The 15,996-nt window shown below is 34.2% G+C and overlaps 2 protein-coding genes across 3 annotated transcripts; one reads left to right on the top strand and one right to left on the bottom strand.

The window, feature by feature from the left end:
• Positions 1–479: 479 nt before the first annotated feature.
• LOC110868244 lies at positions 480–7,206 on the top strand. Of its 2 annotated transcripts, none has more exons than XR_004862385.1 (7): positions 480–946; positions 3,661–4,152; positions 4,255–4,392; positions 4,542–4,625; positions 4,808–4,864; positions 5,169–5,729; positions 6,154–6,348. XR_004862385.1 is itself a non-coding variant. In XM_022117364.2 (7 exons), the coding sequence occupies exons 1-7, from the start codon at positions 556–558 to the stop codon at positions 6,929–6,931; spliced, it is 2,121 nt and encodes a 706-aa protein (XP_021973056.1). In that variant the 5' UTR covers positions 480–555; the 3' UTR covers positions 6,932–7,206. The 2 variants fall into 2 exon arrangements, 1 of the variants encoding a protein (XP_021973056.1); XM_022117364.2 differs by lacking the exon at positions 6,154–6,348 and adding an exon at positions 6,428–7,206 and having other exon boundaries at positions 5,169–5,623.
• A 4,648-nt stretch (positions 7,207–11,854) lies between these two features.
• On the bottom strand, positions 11,855–14,132 carry LOC110868243 (40S ribosomal protein S25). The gene is made up of 4 exons (XM_022117363.2): positions 13,980–14,132; positions 13,787–13,861; positions 12,814–12,948; positions 11,855–12,165 (listed from the first exon to the last, which is right to left on the bottom strand). The coding sequence occupies exons 1-4, from the start codon at positions 13,980–13,982 to the stop codon at positions 12,052–12,054; spliced, it is 327 nt and encodes a 108-aa protein (XP_021973055.1). The 5' UTR covers positions 13,983–14,132; the 3' UTR covers positions 11,855–12,051.
• Between the last annotated feature and the right edge of the window lie 1,864 nt (positions 14,133–15,996).

Below are 15,996 nucleotides of genomic sequence, written 5' to 3'. Positions count from 1 at the left end.
CATGTGTAATTTCCAAAAATTAGAGACAAAAACATATATTTTGACAAACCACATGGGATATCCGTGCATTTTACTCTTATTTAAAGCATATGGGGAGTGGGGGTGGCAAGTTAAACTTCTGTGACACACAAAAATAACGAGTGATAAAAAAAAATTCCCACCGGCACCATATTTCTATCACGCGTGTAAGATGTTGATAAGTATAACGCGTGACAAAAATAACGCGTGATGAATTGATTTTGTGTGAGGAATTGTTGGTTGGGGGGAAATTGTTGGGTGTGGTGGTGAGTGATGACCATTGCCACTAAAAAAGGATGTGAGTGATAGAATAGTGGCTGATGACATGACAGAAGTTGATTGGATGATTATGAGTGATAGAATTCTATCACTAGTGACCACCCCCACCCTAACGTGTGAAAGTATAAGATAATTATAATTTTATTATGTGTTTACTATTTATATTATATGACTAGTAGAATAGTAGCCAAAATAGATAGCATCTAGAAACTAATTACACCATATATACTAGAAAGTAGAGACCTTGAAACATTGTCAATGATGGCATCGTCTACTTCACCATCTTCCGGTAATCACCCACATCCGATTTATATGGATCATGATCTTCACACCATCCCCAAGCTCACTCCCAACACTGTAAACTACTGGAAAATAACCATGCGCAACTATATCGAAGGCAGCGGTCTCATTACCTTCATCGATAGCAGCATCAAGCCACCACCAGAGAAGATTGATGACGTCGAGAACCCTGATTACAAGCAATGGAAGGAAATAGATGATCATGTACGAAGTTCAATTATTTCAACAATGCAAGATGGTTTCTGGGAAGAACTATCTAGTTCATTTACTGGAAAGACTGCCGCTGAATTATGGACCTTTATAAACCTAAACGTTCATGGACCTCCTACGATGACTCATGCTGATCGCGGTAACCAAAACTTCACTCTAGCTCTAGCTTTCTTACAATTTCATGCTACTTTTTTACATTCTATCAGACCATCATATTTTTTTTTCTCCACATTTTTAAGTTTACTTATCTTGTCAGGCCTTATTTCTTCATGTTGTGACACATTTGAGGTGTAATTTTGAAAGAGTGGTATCATTTCGAGTTCTTTTCTATTGGGCGAATTAGAAATAAATAATCACACCTAACTCAACTTAGCCGATAATAATCTCAAGTCAGTTATCGGCTGATAATAATCCAAACTGATCAATTTTTTTTGTAAAATAGTCCGCCGTTAAAATAGCTTAACGGAGTTAAGTTTTTTTCCGAATTATAAACCGATTTTTTGGGCCTTTTATCAGAACGAGGATACGAGTCGATCGATGTAAAACTTACCTCAAAATTGTGCTTGAAATGGCTTGATTTTTGTTAATTGGAAGTTTAAACACCCAAATTGAAGCACCGTTTTCGTGGATTGGGGCAGTATTTCGAGGTAAGTTTTATATCAATCGACCCGTATCCTCGTTCTGATCAAAAGCCCTAAAACATCGGTTTGTAATTCGGAAAAAAAAAAACTTAACTCCGTTAAGCTATTTTAACGGCGGACTATTTTAAAAAAAAAAATTGACCAGTTCGGATTATTATCGGGCAATAACTGATTTGGGATTATTATCAGCCAAATTGAGTTAGCTGAGATTATTTATTTCCAATTTGCCTTTTTATTGCGACATCTTGGACATTTCTTGAATTTCTTTATATATTAGTTTTCATTTAATTTTTAATTTAGTTTTTTTATATCTATTTTTTAAAGAAAAATGTAAATACATAGATAGCTATGCTTTATTAAAAAAAAAAAATCTATGTCTCAACGTCTTGTATAAAAATAACATATTATTGATAGTGAGAAACTAACTATACTTTATTTTAAATACAACTAGTGAATTTATCCCGCGCTTCGCAGCGAAAAATTGCTCGATATCTATTTTTTCTGTTACGGTATCGACAATCGCTATAGTCATCGAAAGAGAAAACTTTACATCAATCGAAAACACTAAAAACAAATATTGACACCGGTACTGATGTTGATTAGTTATATCAGTTTGGTTGGCTTGCATTCTATGTTTATTTTTACTCATCATTAATATATAAATTTTATTGAAAACATATATTGTGTCGTTATCGTACCAAACCGAACCAAAACCATCTGAACAACATTTGTATCGGTGCCATTGTTTATTTTTATTGTTTTTACTTTTGTTAAACTAACATCGTATCACTATCGTACATGACTAAACCGAAAAATGTCGGTATTGATATGTATTCATTTTTATGGTTTCTTGTTTGATAATGGATATAGTGCCGCTACCATAGTGAACTTAACCGAAACAGAACGAACAACATTGGTTTCGGTACTGGTATTTATTTTTATTGTCTTTTCTTTCGATAAACTGACACTGTACCGCTACGCTACCGTACCGAATAACACCAGTACCGGTACGTGTATTCATTTTTATGATTTCAGGTTTAGAAAAGTTTTAATTTCTACAACTTTGTATGCGACGATAAATGAATATCAGTACCAATACCGCGACAATCTAAACCGATAAATATCGTCTAAACAATATTGGTGCCGGTACCAGTGTTTGTTTTTATCGTTTTTGATCGATGTAAAACATTTGTTGATTTCTATACCAAGTGCATATATCTGACCTCTACTGTAATGAAGCGAACCGTACTGATCCAATGCCCATGGTAACGTACTATCACAAAGTCGCGGGCAAATAACTTAAAATATATAACGGAGGTTATTAATAATAAATCAAATTGAATAGTAAAAAAAACTATTAAAAATTAAAAATAAATATTTAAATATTGTTATGTACTATTTGTCAGCACTTTTAATTCATATGTATAATTTGGTTTTAAATAATTTTTACATGAAAATGCAGACGAAAAACAAAACAAAACTATGTATTTAGATTTTTATAAATTAAATATTAAATGTTAAAAAGCGGTTGGAGATTAAAGTTTCTAAAACACACTTTTCAAAACTACCTATTTTTTCTATAAAAAAAGTGAATTATAGATAGAGGATCCTGTACATTAATTCAGAAGTGTGATAAGTGTATTATAACACTATATATAACACTATATAACACCATATAAACCCCGTATAACATTATGTAACACCATATAACACTATGTAACACTATATAACAAATATAACACTATATTTTGTCTAATAGCATAGAAGATGTATAGTGTTATATATTATTATATAGTGTTATATAGTGTTACATAGTGTTACATGGTGTTACATGGTGTTACATGGTGTTATATGATGTTACATAGTGTTATACGGTGTTTATATGGTGTTATATAGTGTTATAATACACTTCTCACACTTCTGGATTAAAGTATAGGATCCCTACCCATGAATTATAATCAAACACAATCACATAATATATTATATCTATTAGTGTAAAACGTCTTTTATAAAAATTACAATCAATCTGCAAATTCCATTTCTATGATCTATTTTAGTATCATACAAGTAATATTCAAAATCACATCTTCATTATTTTTAATCATGCAAATATGACTACTAAAATAAACCCAAGTGTTCTTTGTTGTTTCTAAATCAATTTAGATGTCTTAAATGAAGTTTAAGAGTTTAACCATAAACTATATACACACAGTCTCAAACCAAGCAGCAGAAGGGCAGAACTATACTCGGTATTTACCACTATACAGGGCTGTTGTTGAAGGCAATATGAAAAGTTTACAAGATATAGTGGATAAAGATCCAACTGCAGTGAGGGCTATCATCACAGGAGCCTCTGAAACAGCATTGATAGTTGCATCTCACAAGAAAAATAACAATGACATTGTGAAGAAACTTATAAGCTTGATGTCACCACAAGATTTGGCTATGCAGGACAGCTTTGGTAGGACGGCTATATTTGGCGTTGCAGCTGTTGGGGATGTCGAGGCACTGGAAATGATGGTGAAGAAGAATCCTGATCTTCTTCGCATTTGTGATATTTATAATCACCTGCCTCTTCACTTTGCTGCATATGCCGATCAAAAAGATTCTGTTCGCTACTTGTTAATGGTCATGAATGAAGCATATCTTGACGAATTTAAAAGGTTGACACTTGTGCATGCACTCATATCGGGGGGATTCTATGGTAAGTTCTTTGTATAATATAAATGTTCCTTGAGATCAATACTATTAGGTGGAAAACGAAAATACTGCACAAATTTACTGAAGTTATAACCCATCCTTGTAGATATATGTCTATCTTTGCTTCAACGCTTTCCTGCACTGGCAGTCATTGAGGTTTCACCTTTAGAAACACTAACCTACAGGCATTCTGCGTTTCTTAGTGGTGCCAATTTCAACGTCTGGCAACGCATGATCTACCCCTGTAAGTATACACTGATTAATTTGTTAGGTGTTAATTAAAGTTTGGAAAATTAGTTGTATTTGATAATAGTCAGGTGTTCACACTTCATAATTGTCGGTAACTATTTTTAGGCAAACATATTAACATTTTGGCTTTCAAATGTAATGTAGATCTACCTAGTGAGCTGGAAAGGCCTGTTGACTATTATAAAGGTACTTACGACATCGAGAATCCTGTGGAGGAAGTTGACAAAGGTATGTAAAACTATTTTCCCTGATGCTGCAAAGGCCTATCTGAGTGTAGAGTGTTGGTGATTTCTTATATTTAGAGTTGATAACTTTATATACATACTATTTATGCTCCTTGTTGATCTAGTGTCATGCAATCTTTCGATTATGTGACATCCGAACATTGTACATTCATATCCTTTGGCCAGGCTCACAGAGAAAGACAGATTGGAGCTTAATGTTTTGGCGACTGGCTCGCAAATTTGGTAACTTCAGCTACTTGTCATTGCATTGCATCATGTGTATATGGTTGATTCATATTTGTAGAACAAACCTCAAATGATGACCCCATAATAAAATAGCTTCTAGATGAACAAACGAAAACAAGGAAAAGACAGACAAGATCATCAGCAAAGAAAGTAGCATTCAACGACATAAAAACTACCAACAACACAAGATTTTAATAAATGTTTTGTGCGAGTGTTTCTACTTTTAGCTAATTTCATCTAATAGACAATGATATTAAATAGATACTTTGATCAAAGGGACATAATGGTTTACGAAATGCAGTACCGTCGATCAAGAAGATTCAAGAGAAAAAAGTGATGCATGCCCAAGCTCTTCAACTCCTTAAATTCATTTGCTCTGAAATATCGAAACTGGATGGTAAAAGGGTAAGAGATCTTATCGGAAGTTCGTTAGATGCAGCGGCAACTACGGGGAATGTTGAGGTTGTTGAAGAGATATTAGTCTCCTTTCCAAATGCACTTTATCTAGTGAATCAAAACAAACATGGTGTGTTCCAAATTGCAATAGCAAATCGTAAGGCCGACGTCTTCAATCTCATATACCATATTACAACACCACATCATCTTTTGTTGGCACAACACGATGCATCTTATAACACTGCTTTGCACTTAGCTGCGCGTTTGGTTGGAGGAACTGCGGATCAAGCTCGTCTCCATCTCAGATCATGTGCTCCTGGTGCAGCTCTTCAAATGCAACGTGAGCTAGAATGGTTCAAGGTAAACGTTAAAGTTTATCATGTCTAGGATAAATTTATAACTCACTTTAAAGTTTAAATGATCTTTTGCTATGCATGGTAAATTGTTAATTTCAGCATCCATTAAAATGGGTTTTTTTTTTCTAACGCGCAATGTTACAAACAAACAAACAAAACAAATGTACCTAGTAAAACCTCATTCATAGCAAAGTTATTGGTAGGGTTGCAGGATGATGGGATGAGGGCAAACATTTCCTCTATCCCAGAGAATAGAGAAGTTGCTCTCACTGACAGCTTCAAAAACCTTATTAATACGGGTACAGTATGGTAATCCAGAGCAATATAAAATGTACCTAAGGAGAATTGAGACATCAACTATACAAAAGTGGTATAGTCATAGCTCATAAAAGATCAAAGAGGCAAGAAAAAAGTATCACAAACCACACAAAAGGTACTAATAATGATAGTAGTAATATTATGGAGAGTCCAACATGATTACCTCTATCAATATTGTTAGTCAATTTTTAACATCTTCCATAAATACTTCCTATGATTCCTCTTGGTTGATACTTGCATATGTAAATTACTGTTATCATAAAGTGGTGAATAAACTATAGTAGCAGCAGATAAACGAGCAAAGAGACAAGAAAAAGTATCATGCACCCCTTACCTTGAAAGTACCTATATTCTCCCCTGACTTGCAATCTTAAAAACTAGAAAAATATGAAGACATAATAACGTGGAAAAGGTTGAGAGAAAAAACTATAGTGCACACATTTTTTATAATTGTAACCCGTTTCTTCACATTTTTAGTGCCAACTAGCAGGTGGTTGAAGAGCTATCACGGCCTCAAGATCAAGAGCAGAGGAATATATTTGGTAAGACACCAGCAACAATATTTACTGAATCACATGAAAACTTAGCAAAAGAAGGAGAGCAATGGATGAAAGATAGAGCTAACTCTGGGATCCTCGTAGCAACACTCATTGCTACCATTGTGTTTGCCTCTGCGATTACCGTACCAGGTGGAACCAATGGTAGTCATGGAAAGCCGATATTAAATGATAAGGCGGCCTTTATAGTGTTTGCAGTTGCAGATGCTCTAGCTCTCCTTATGTCAGCTTCTTCCATATTGATGTTTTTGGGCATACTCACTGCACGCTATGCGGTTCAAGATTTTCTCTACTCACTACCAAAGAGACTGATAATCTCCCTTATTACCCTATTCCTTTTGAATCATATTCATGATGATGGCCTTTACATCCGTACTTTACCTGGTTTTTGGAGAAGGAAAGACGTGGGTACTTGGCCTAGTGTCTTCATTGGCTAATCTACCAGTGATTGTGTTTGCGGTCTTGCAATTTAAACCTCTTTTCGACATCATTTCATCCACATATGGCCCTGCCATCTTTGGTAAGCGTAGTGATTGCATTATCATATAAACACTTCATAGACAAGTTGTGTGTGTATGTATGTATATACATATTCGATTGGGTTTTTAAAATTTGCTGATTCAGTATAATATGATGATTTGCTATGCTATATGAACATGTAATGTAACAAAGAATGTTATGCCTTCATTTTATGAAATATTGTTGGGTGCAATATTCTTGTGTAATCTCCTTGTTACTAACACACGTTATGCTTGTCATATGCGTTGAACATTCCAAACGGCATTATGTTATCTTTTATTTATACAAAAACAATCATCTCTACATCATGTCAATGTGTCGTAGCAAAACAAACGTTTCAAATGGCATTAAAGAAGATAAAGGCATGCAATCTATAGTAGTTATGCCCTTTGATGTGCCTACCTAAATATTGTTATGATATGTCATGTTAATTTTTGCTTCTTAGATTATATGGTAATGGGTGTGGCCTCTTTAGACCCTTTCTTTTAACTGTAAAAAAATATATGTAAAAAGTGGTGATGATGTGAAAATGCAATCAAATTAAGCCTACCTTACAAGTTAGGGTGTAAGGGGCACTCTTCTAAGTGGGGAGTGACCTCTCTTATCCACAGCCAATCAGCACGCGTCACGTCAACTCTCCACTTAACTTACCCCACACCCTCAATTTGAGGGCGGTACTCTCTCTTGGGGGACTTGTTTTTTTATTTTTTTAATTAAGTTGAAAAAATCAAAAAGAAAAAAAAAATAACTTGATTGGTTGAAAATCTGGTGGGCCACCCTCTCCCTTCCCTTCATGCGATAACTAGTCGCCGAAATCCATCCCCTCCATGCGGTGAAAGATGATGGCGGCACCTCCTCCCCACGCGGCATCTCTTCCCCGACCCCATTCACCGAGTACGCCCCGGACACCCTTATGAATATTACATATTTACATATTTTGACCCGTGACCTTGATCCGCCTATTTTACCACCTCTAGTATGGAGTCATGGGGTAAGATCAAATAAAAAGTTGATTTTCCCTAAGTAGGATGAGAATGAATCTTAACTATCTATTTTTCAAATCAATGGTTAAGATGCAAGTGTAGGAGAAATGAGGAGTGGAAAGGTATCATGGGAAAATCTTAGTTATAGACTTTGTGTCTACACATGCAAGTCACATGTATATTCCATCCCCATTTTTTAAACGTTAATAACTTTTTTATACGACATTATTTTTTCATAAAAATTTCACCATAAAATCGAGCGTCTTTTTATCTTTAATTTGAGTACTATATTGGTATATAAAATATGAAGGCTAAAAAAACCCACTAAAATGGTTGTATTTCTATGTTGTATAACATTTTTTTGTGCTGGATTTTTGTACTATATTTTTGTGCTGAATTTTTTTGTCTTAAATTTTTTTTTCTCAATTTTTAGTGCTGGATTTTTTTGTACTACATTTTTTTCTGAATTTTTTCGTGCTATATTTTTTTTGTATTAGATTTTTTTGTGCTATATTTTTTGTATTAGATTTTTTTGTGCTATATTTTTTTGTGCTACATTTTTTGTGCTATATTTTTTTGTACTAGATTTTTTGTGCTAGATTTTTTTGTAGGCAAATTGGATTTAAATAATCTCAACTCACTGTATTGGCCAATAATAATCCCAACTCATTTAATCACCAATAATAATCCGAACTATTCACTTTTATTTGTAAAATACTCCCAGTTAAAAAAACACTAACTAGGTTAAAAAATGCTAATGTGGGATGCCACGTCACCTGTCACATCAGTTGCCACGTCATCAAAAATGCTACGTAGACAGCCATTTCAGCTGCCACGTCATCAAAAATGCCACATCAACTGCCACGTCAGCAAATTTGCTGACGTGGCATGCCACATCACCTGCCACGTCAGCAATTTTTTAACCTAGTTAGTGTTTTTTTAACTGGGAGTATTTTACAAACAAAAGTGACTAGTTTGGATTATTATTGGTGATTAAATGAGTTGGGATTATTATTGGCCAATAACAGTGAGTTGGGATTATTTAAATCCAATTTGCTTTTTTTGTACTAGATTTTTTGTGCTAGATTTTTTTGTACTAGATTGTTTTTATTGTATTTTTAAAAAACAAAAAGGGGTATCAACATGTCATTTTTACTACTATTTATAAGGACCAAAATACCCTTCATTCCTATTTATTAGGAGTGCTACATGTCATCATCACAATCGCTACTTAGCCAAAATCCACTTTTTAGTGGATCCTTCCCCATGGAATCATAGTTTAATTTACGCATTTAATTCCATACGAGGTAAAATGGAACATAGTTCTCCAACTGTCAGTGTTTTCTTGTAATTTTCGGTGGCGATATTTGGGTGACCCCTTGCAACAGCAATCTACATAGTCCATTAGTCCCACAGTAGGAGTCAAATTAGACAACATCTGAACATAAACATAGTTTAAGTAAATCGTTCAATCACGAAAAGTCAAAAACTCCTTATAATAATAAACATATAACTAAATCTTGTTGCCGATGCCGAATCAATATGTTTTCCTGAAGTAATATAACATTATGCATTGCTAACTTAATCAAGCATGAGTTATTCACAAATCTAAAAAGAATATCGACATGTAACAGCCCTAAAATACCCTTAACTAGTTGATTTTCAAAATTTCAAGGAACTAACCTGCTGTCAAGGGCCGGCCCAAGCCCAAGTATTTTGAGGCTTGGGCTTTGGGTCTCCATTTTATAAGGCCTCCATTTAAAAAAAAAAAAAAAAAATCCAGGGTTCTTGGGTGTTTGTGGCTGCAAGAATAATTGTTCTAGAAGAGAGAGTACGCTCAATAGACTGGGAATCCCAAAACATGGAAGAAACAATTAGTTTCGAATTGAAATTGCTAGTTTTTTTTCTTTATTAAAATTGCTTTGCTAGTTTTTTTTCTTTATTAGAATTGCTTTGCTAGTTTCTAATTAAAATTAGTTTGCTAGTTTATAATGTTAAATAGAAATTTTAAGTACGAGTCCGGTCCCAAGGCTGGGTAAATGAAGACGGTTTGTAAACTTTTTTAGTTTTAAATCGAAGAAACAATGAGTCACAAGGGCCTCGGATTTTTTACTGCGCTTTGGGCCACCAAAATGGTTGAGCCGGCCCTACTGCTGTCTTCGTTGAAGTTCGGAAAAACAAATATCCAATCTACTTTGACGTGTATATCGGTCCAGTCTTTGTGATGAAATTCCACATAATCCATCTTATACCCGACTCCTTTGCCCAAGGATTTGACGAATGCTTTCTTTAAACACCAATACCGGTTCATGTTCCCAACAGTGATCAGCCTGATGCACTTCATGACACTTTTAACCATCAACATCATGATCATTGAGTCTATTAACCAAAGCAAGCTTAGTTTTAAAAGTATACATAGTGCATTTTGTGATCATTATTGAAAATCTTTAATATTTCATCAGACCATGGGTCAACACAATTTTGTGCAAGAATGGGTAAATTTATAGTTTGAGCAGAATCATGTCATGTAGACCGTATGATCATAGTGGTTGTATGATAGGGCGAAAGTGATCAACCGGATCGTATGATATCATACGAGATGTATGATACAGCGATAAATTGTCATATAGGTTGTATGAGGGCCAAGCCATACAATTCGTGTGATATTTTGACTAACAAAAAAATGACGGACGTGACCATGAAAAAGTCACACAGCCCGTATGACCTTTTCGTCCATACAACTTATATGACCTATACAATTTGTATGACATGATATGTGACAAGTGTGCATACAGTGGTGTATTGAAAGCAACACCCAAATTGATGTGACATGAAACACCCAAACTTTAATATGAAAATATGTTTTCACATCTATTATTTAAATAATAATTTTATTCAAAACTAAGTTATGTCTAGAATAACATCATCTTGGGACATTAATGTTTTCACATCTATTATTTAAATACTAATTTTATTAAAAACTAAGTTATGTCTAGAATAACATCATCTTGGGACATTACGATTCCAAAATGACATCAAGATGTGGATATAAAATCTTAATGTGCAATGAAATGAAACTGATATCAAAATGTAGATTAAAAAAACTGAATTGTGTTTAGATGTATATTAAATGTTAAATTATGAGTAATTAGAACCATTAGGGTAGAAGCCATACATCTAGTCGCGTCGCGCCCCACCTCGCTCTCCGGTCCCAAAATAACAAGGTGCAGCTCCTGCTTTCCCGCTAGGTTTACTTCACATTTTTTCTCAAAATCATGTACTTCTCTCTACGCCTATAATGAGCATGAAGCGGTGCTCCCACGCGGTACCCCTTGCCACATTGCCCCTGCCCCGCTCGATCTTTCTTATATACCGTTTACTCTTAGATAACTTGATTAGTGGTAGAAGCGATCCATGTAAACTACTACACTCACGAGTTATGCTCGAACCATGACATTCCAACCCAAAAGATCTACCAAACTCCTCCACAAGGCTTTTGCATGCAACTCACAGGTTAGTAGAGGTGTGGGATTGTTACAGCCCAAACAGAACTCAACACAAAAAAACTAGTCACCCATTTGATCTATAAACTTCAACCAGTATGAAATAAGTCTCATACCTTGCACCGACTTTAGTTCATTAACATTCGACCCTCTTAAAGGACCAAAATCCTCGTTGATCACAGCTGATTTTCTCCTTGTAACTCACTCAACACAAAAGACTAGTCTAATGATGTCAAACATCTAACAGATTTTGTCTGTATCAATGTGTGACTCATACCACTATATAACTTGTTTAATAAATATAAAAACACCTATAACATAACAAATGATGACCAATATAAAAATGAGAAAAACATGAATAGAATGACTGAAAATAAAACTGAACAATGATTCTCATGATCAAAAAAATAGCTTTGTCGGCCTTTTAAGATGATAAAGGTACTTGAGAAAAAGGTACGGCATGAGAAAAAGTACTTGATCTTACAATAAACAAAAATTAGAAGCAGAAAATGATAAAATCAAATCTTGCCATCATCTCAAAAAAACTAATACTCAAGTATTAGTGGCCCTGGTGTAGATTTGTTGACTAGCATGAGCAGACACCATCCTAATTGCACCTCTTGCCATCAAATCCTTGATCGCCTTTCGTGCCAACGATCCATTGATCTAAAACATAATATATAAACGACGTAAGATAACTTATTAATGCGATGTTTAAAGCTAAGGAGAGAAATTACAAGACTAACAGACACAATAGCTTAATTCATACAAATTGAATCCAAAACTACTCTTGAATGTTGATTCAAATCATCTATCATCAATTGTCACACAATACTTCAATTGTTTGTATCAGAGCTTTCGATAGCGAATAGCGACAAGGCACCTATAGGCTACGTAGCGAATAGCGACAAATAGCGACGGCTATTTTACAAATAGCGATTAAACTAGAAAAAGAATTTTGAAAATTTTTATATGTATATTACATTTACATCAAAATACCCTATTTTACATGTATATTTAACAAAAACCTATAAATCCAGCTAATTTATAGCTATATCTAATTGCTATTTACATAAAAAAAAAACACAATCGCTATCATCGCTATTGTCGCTATGACCCATATAGCAACACTACGTCGCATGGCTACGTAGTGCGCTATAGCGGTCGCTATAGCCGCTATTAACAACTATGGTTTGTATAATACTAGCATAACACAATCGTTTAAACTGTTTCTAAACTTTGATTATTTTGAGAAAATAAACAACACCTTAACAAAGTGCATAAAATATTTTGATAACACAAGTTAAACCATACCCTTAATCTGTCTGATAGAATGGAAGGGGTGATGAGCTTGAACTTTGGAGCTTCAGAAAGAAGCTTATCATACGTCGCCTTATCGAATAGAACCATGTTGTTCACCTTCTCCTTTTGCTTTCCTTTGCTCCACTTCTGGAAAACCCAATTACAGACAATCTTAGTTATATTTATATTTGAAAACAACCTAAATCAAAAACATTAACTCTGAACAGAGAACATATCAACTGTTAGAAACTACACAAAACAAACATGTACAGAAAGAAAGATTATAATCCTAACTAGAAAATTCTCGATTCGCATCATACATCAAAATGTGGTAATATTAAAGCAAATTTAGTTTCAGATCACAACTACATTCAACTTAAACCCTAATCTGCTATCTAATCTTTATATTAGATATAACACACTCAAAATGCAGTAAACACTAACAAAATGCATAAACAAATTTAGTTTCAGATCACAACTGCATTCAACTGTTTAAAACTACATATGATCCTAACTGAAAGGTTATCGGTTCGCATCATACATCAAAATGTGTTTCTTAATATTAAGGGAGATTTAGGGGGTGTTTGGTCTAGCTTTTATTTTTTAGATAAGCTCTTTTCAAGTGTTTGGATTAGCTTATAGCTTATTTTCTATCATTTGCCCTTACACAACTAAGCTTCTTCAAATAAGCTAAAAAACCATCTTCAAATAAGCTTCTGCAAATTAGCTTATATAAGCTAATAAGCATAAGCTTAAAAAGCTAAACCAAACACCAAGTTAAGCTTATTTTGTAAAAAAAAAAAAAAAAAAAAAGCTAAAAAAGCTAGGCCAAACACCCCCTTAGTTTCAGATCGCAACTGCATTCAATTAGAACCCTAATCTACTATCTAATCTCCAATTTACATATAACATACTCAAAATGCAGTAAAAACTAATAAATTGCATAATAAAATTAACAATCAAATAAAATATTTCAAAAATTGACCTTCTTCTTCTGCTTTCCACCACCAGATTTGGCCGGTTTAGACGACGGAGGAGGAGCCTTTTCCTTCTTCGGAGCCTAAATTCAACATACGACGAAAACTGTTAGATTATTTTACGATATGAATGAAAACATGAAAAACTTGATCGTAATGATGCGAAACAAACGTTGAAAACATCAATGGAGAAGAACATACCATTGAATCTGATGATCTGCGGTTGTGTTAGGGTTTGGAAGTTGTGAAGAGAGAAGCTGCGCAAATGTGTTGCAGATGTGGTTATATATAGCTAGGGTTTTGAAGATCTTGGTTAAGTTTGCGGGTTTATTATATCGGGTCGGGTTATGTAGTCGGTAACTCAAGTAGTCAAGTATCGTAAATATATCCTTTTTTGTAATTTGTAATACTTTTATGGCTTGTCGTGTGTGTTTGAAAAATAATTTTTGTTATACGATCATCAAACTAGTAGATGCCCCGCCCGCGTTGCGGGGCGATGGCCGAATAATTCTCAATCAATTACAAAAAGACTACTATAATTTTGCTATGGGGAAAAAAACGATGATATGACCGTAATTTTGTGCCTCTCTCTGTATCGTCGTACATAGGGCAAAATCATAAATATATTTTGAACCGGAGGCGAAATCATAATTTTAAACTGATAGCAAAATCATAATTTTTAGCTAGGGGGAAAAACATATTTTCATTTTGAACGGTGGGCAAAAACGTAATTTTGAGCTAGAGGGGAAAACAAAATTTTATTTTTAGCTGGGGGAAAACGTAATTTTAAACAAAGGGCGAAACTGTAATTTTAAACTGGGAACAAAAGTAAAAGTTAGGTTTTCAATCAAGGGCAAAAGTGTAATTTTGAGCTAGGGGCAAGAGTATAATTTTATTTTGAGCTGGGGCAAAAAGGTAATTTTAAACAAAGGAGGAAAGTGTAATTTTAAATTGGGAATAAAATTAATTTAAAAATAGGTTGGTCTAATGGGGAAGTGCGAGGCAGCTGGCTGACACTATTCCCCCATTTGGGTAAATTTTAAGTTGAGAGGAAAATCATAATTTTTAGCTGGGGGGGAAAACATATTTTCATTTTGAACGGTGGGCAAAAGCGTAATTTTGAGTTAAGGGCAGAAGCGTAATTTTGAGCTAGAGGGAAAAACAACATTTTATTTTTAGCTGGGGGAAAACGTAATTTTAAACAGATGGCGAAACCGTAATTTTAAACTGGGAACAAAAGTAAAAGTTAGGTTTTGACCCGAGGGCAAAAGCGTAATTTTGAGCTAGGGGCAAAATTTATTTTGAGCTGGGGGCATAACGGTAATTTTAAGCAAAGGACGAAACCGTAATTTTACGGTGAGAATAAAAGTAAATTAAATATGGGTTGGTCCAATGGGGGAGTGCCAGGCAGCTGCCTGGCACTATTCCCCCAATTGGTTTTTGTAGTAGTTAGAATATGTTGAATTGCGGATAAATTTTACACATTTTTTATTTATATTAGTGCTTCATCTTTTCATATTCTAAAAAAACTGATTCTTATTAGATTCTTATTATAAACTAGTTGATGTCCCGCTCGTGTTGCGAGGCGATTGCCGAATAATTCTCAATTAATTAAAAAAAACACTACTATAATTTTGCTAGGAAAAAAATTAAAACGATGATAAGACCGTATTTTTCGGCTCAGGGCAAAATTTTAATTTTTTAGGACTAATCAGCGAGTGTTAGGCAGCTCCTTGACACAGAAAAAAATTAAATCGAGTCAACCAATTAAAAAAATCTTTTATACTTTTGAGAAAAAAACTAAAACGATGGGAAAAAACGTAATTTTGAACTGGGGGCGAAATCATAATTTTTTTCCAGGGATAAAATCGTAAATTAAATGGACCAATGGGGGAGTGCCAGGCAGCTGCCGGTATGACTGTAATTTTACACTCGGGGCAAAATTGTAATTTAACCAAGAAAACAACTTGGCAAAAATGGAAATTTACTTTGAGGGTAAAATCGTAACTTGGCTGTGAGAAAAAAAAAACTAATGGCAAAATTGTAAATTTAAATGGGGCAAAATCGTAATTTTGAACCTAGGGCAAAATTAGAATTTTTAGCTGGGAGCGAAAGCGTAAATTTATTTTTAAGTCGGAGTACAAACATAACTTTGAACTGATGGCAAAATCCTAATTATAATGGGAAAAACTAATGGCAAAACTGTAATTTTAAAAAG

This window comes from Helianthus annuus, chromosome 7, assembly GCF_002127325.2.
Source record: "Helianthus annuus cultivar XRQ/B chromosome 7, HanXRQr2.0-SUNRISE, whole genome shotgun sequence".
Classification (NCBI taxonomy): domain Eukaryota; kingdom Viridiplantae; phylum Streptophyta; class Magnoliopsida; order Asterales; family Asteraceae; genus Helianthus; species Helianthus annuus.
This window is presented reverse-complemented; position numbering and strand designations above follow the sequence as displayed.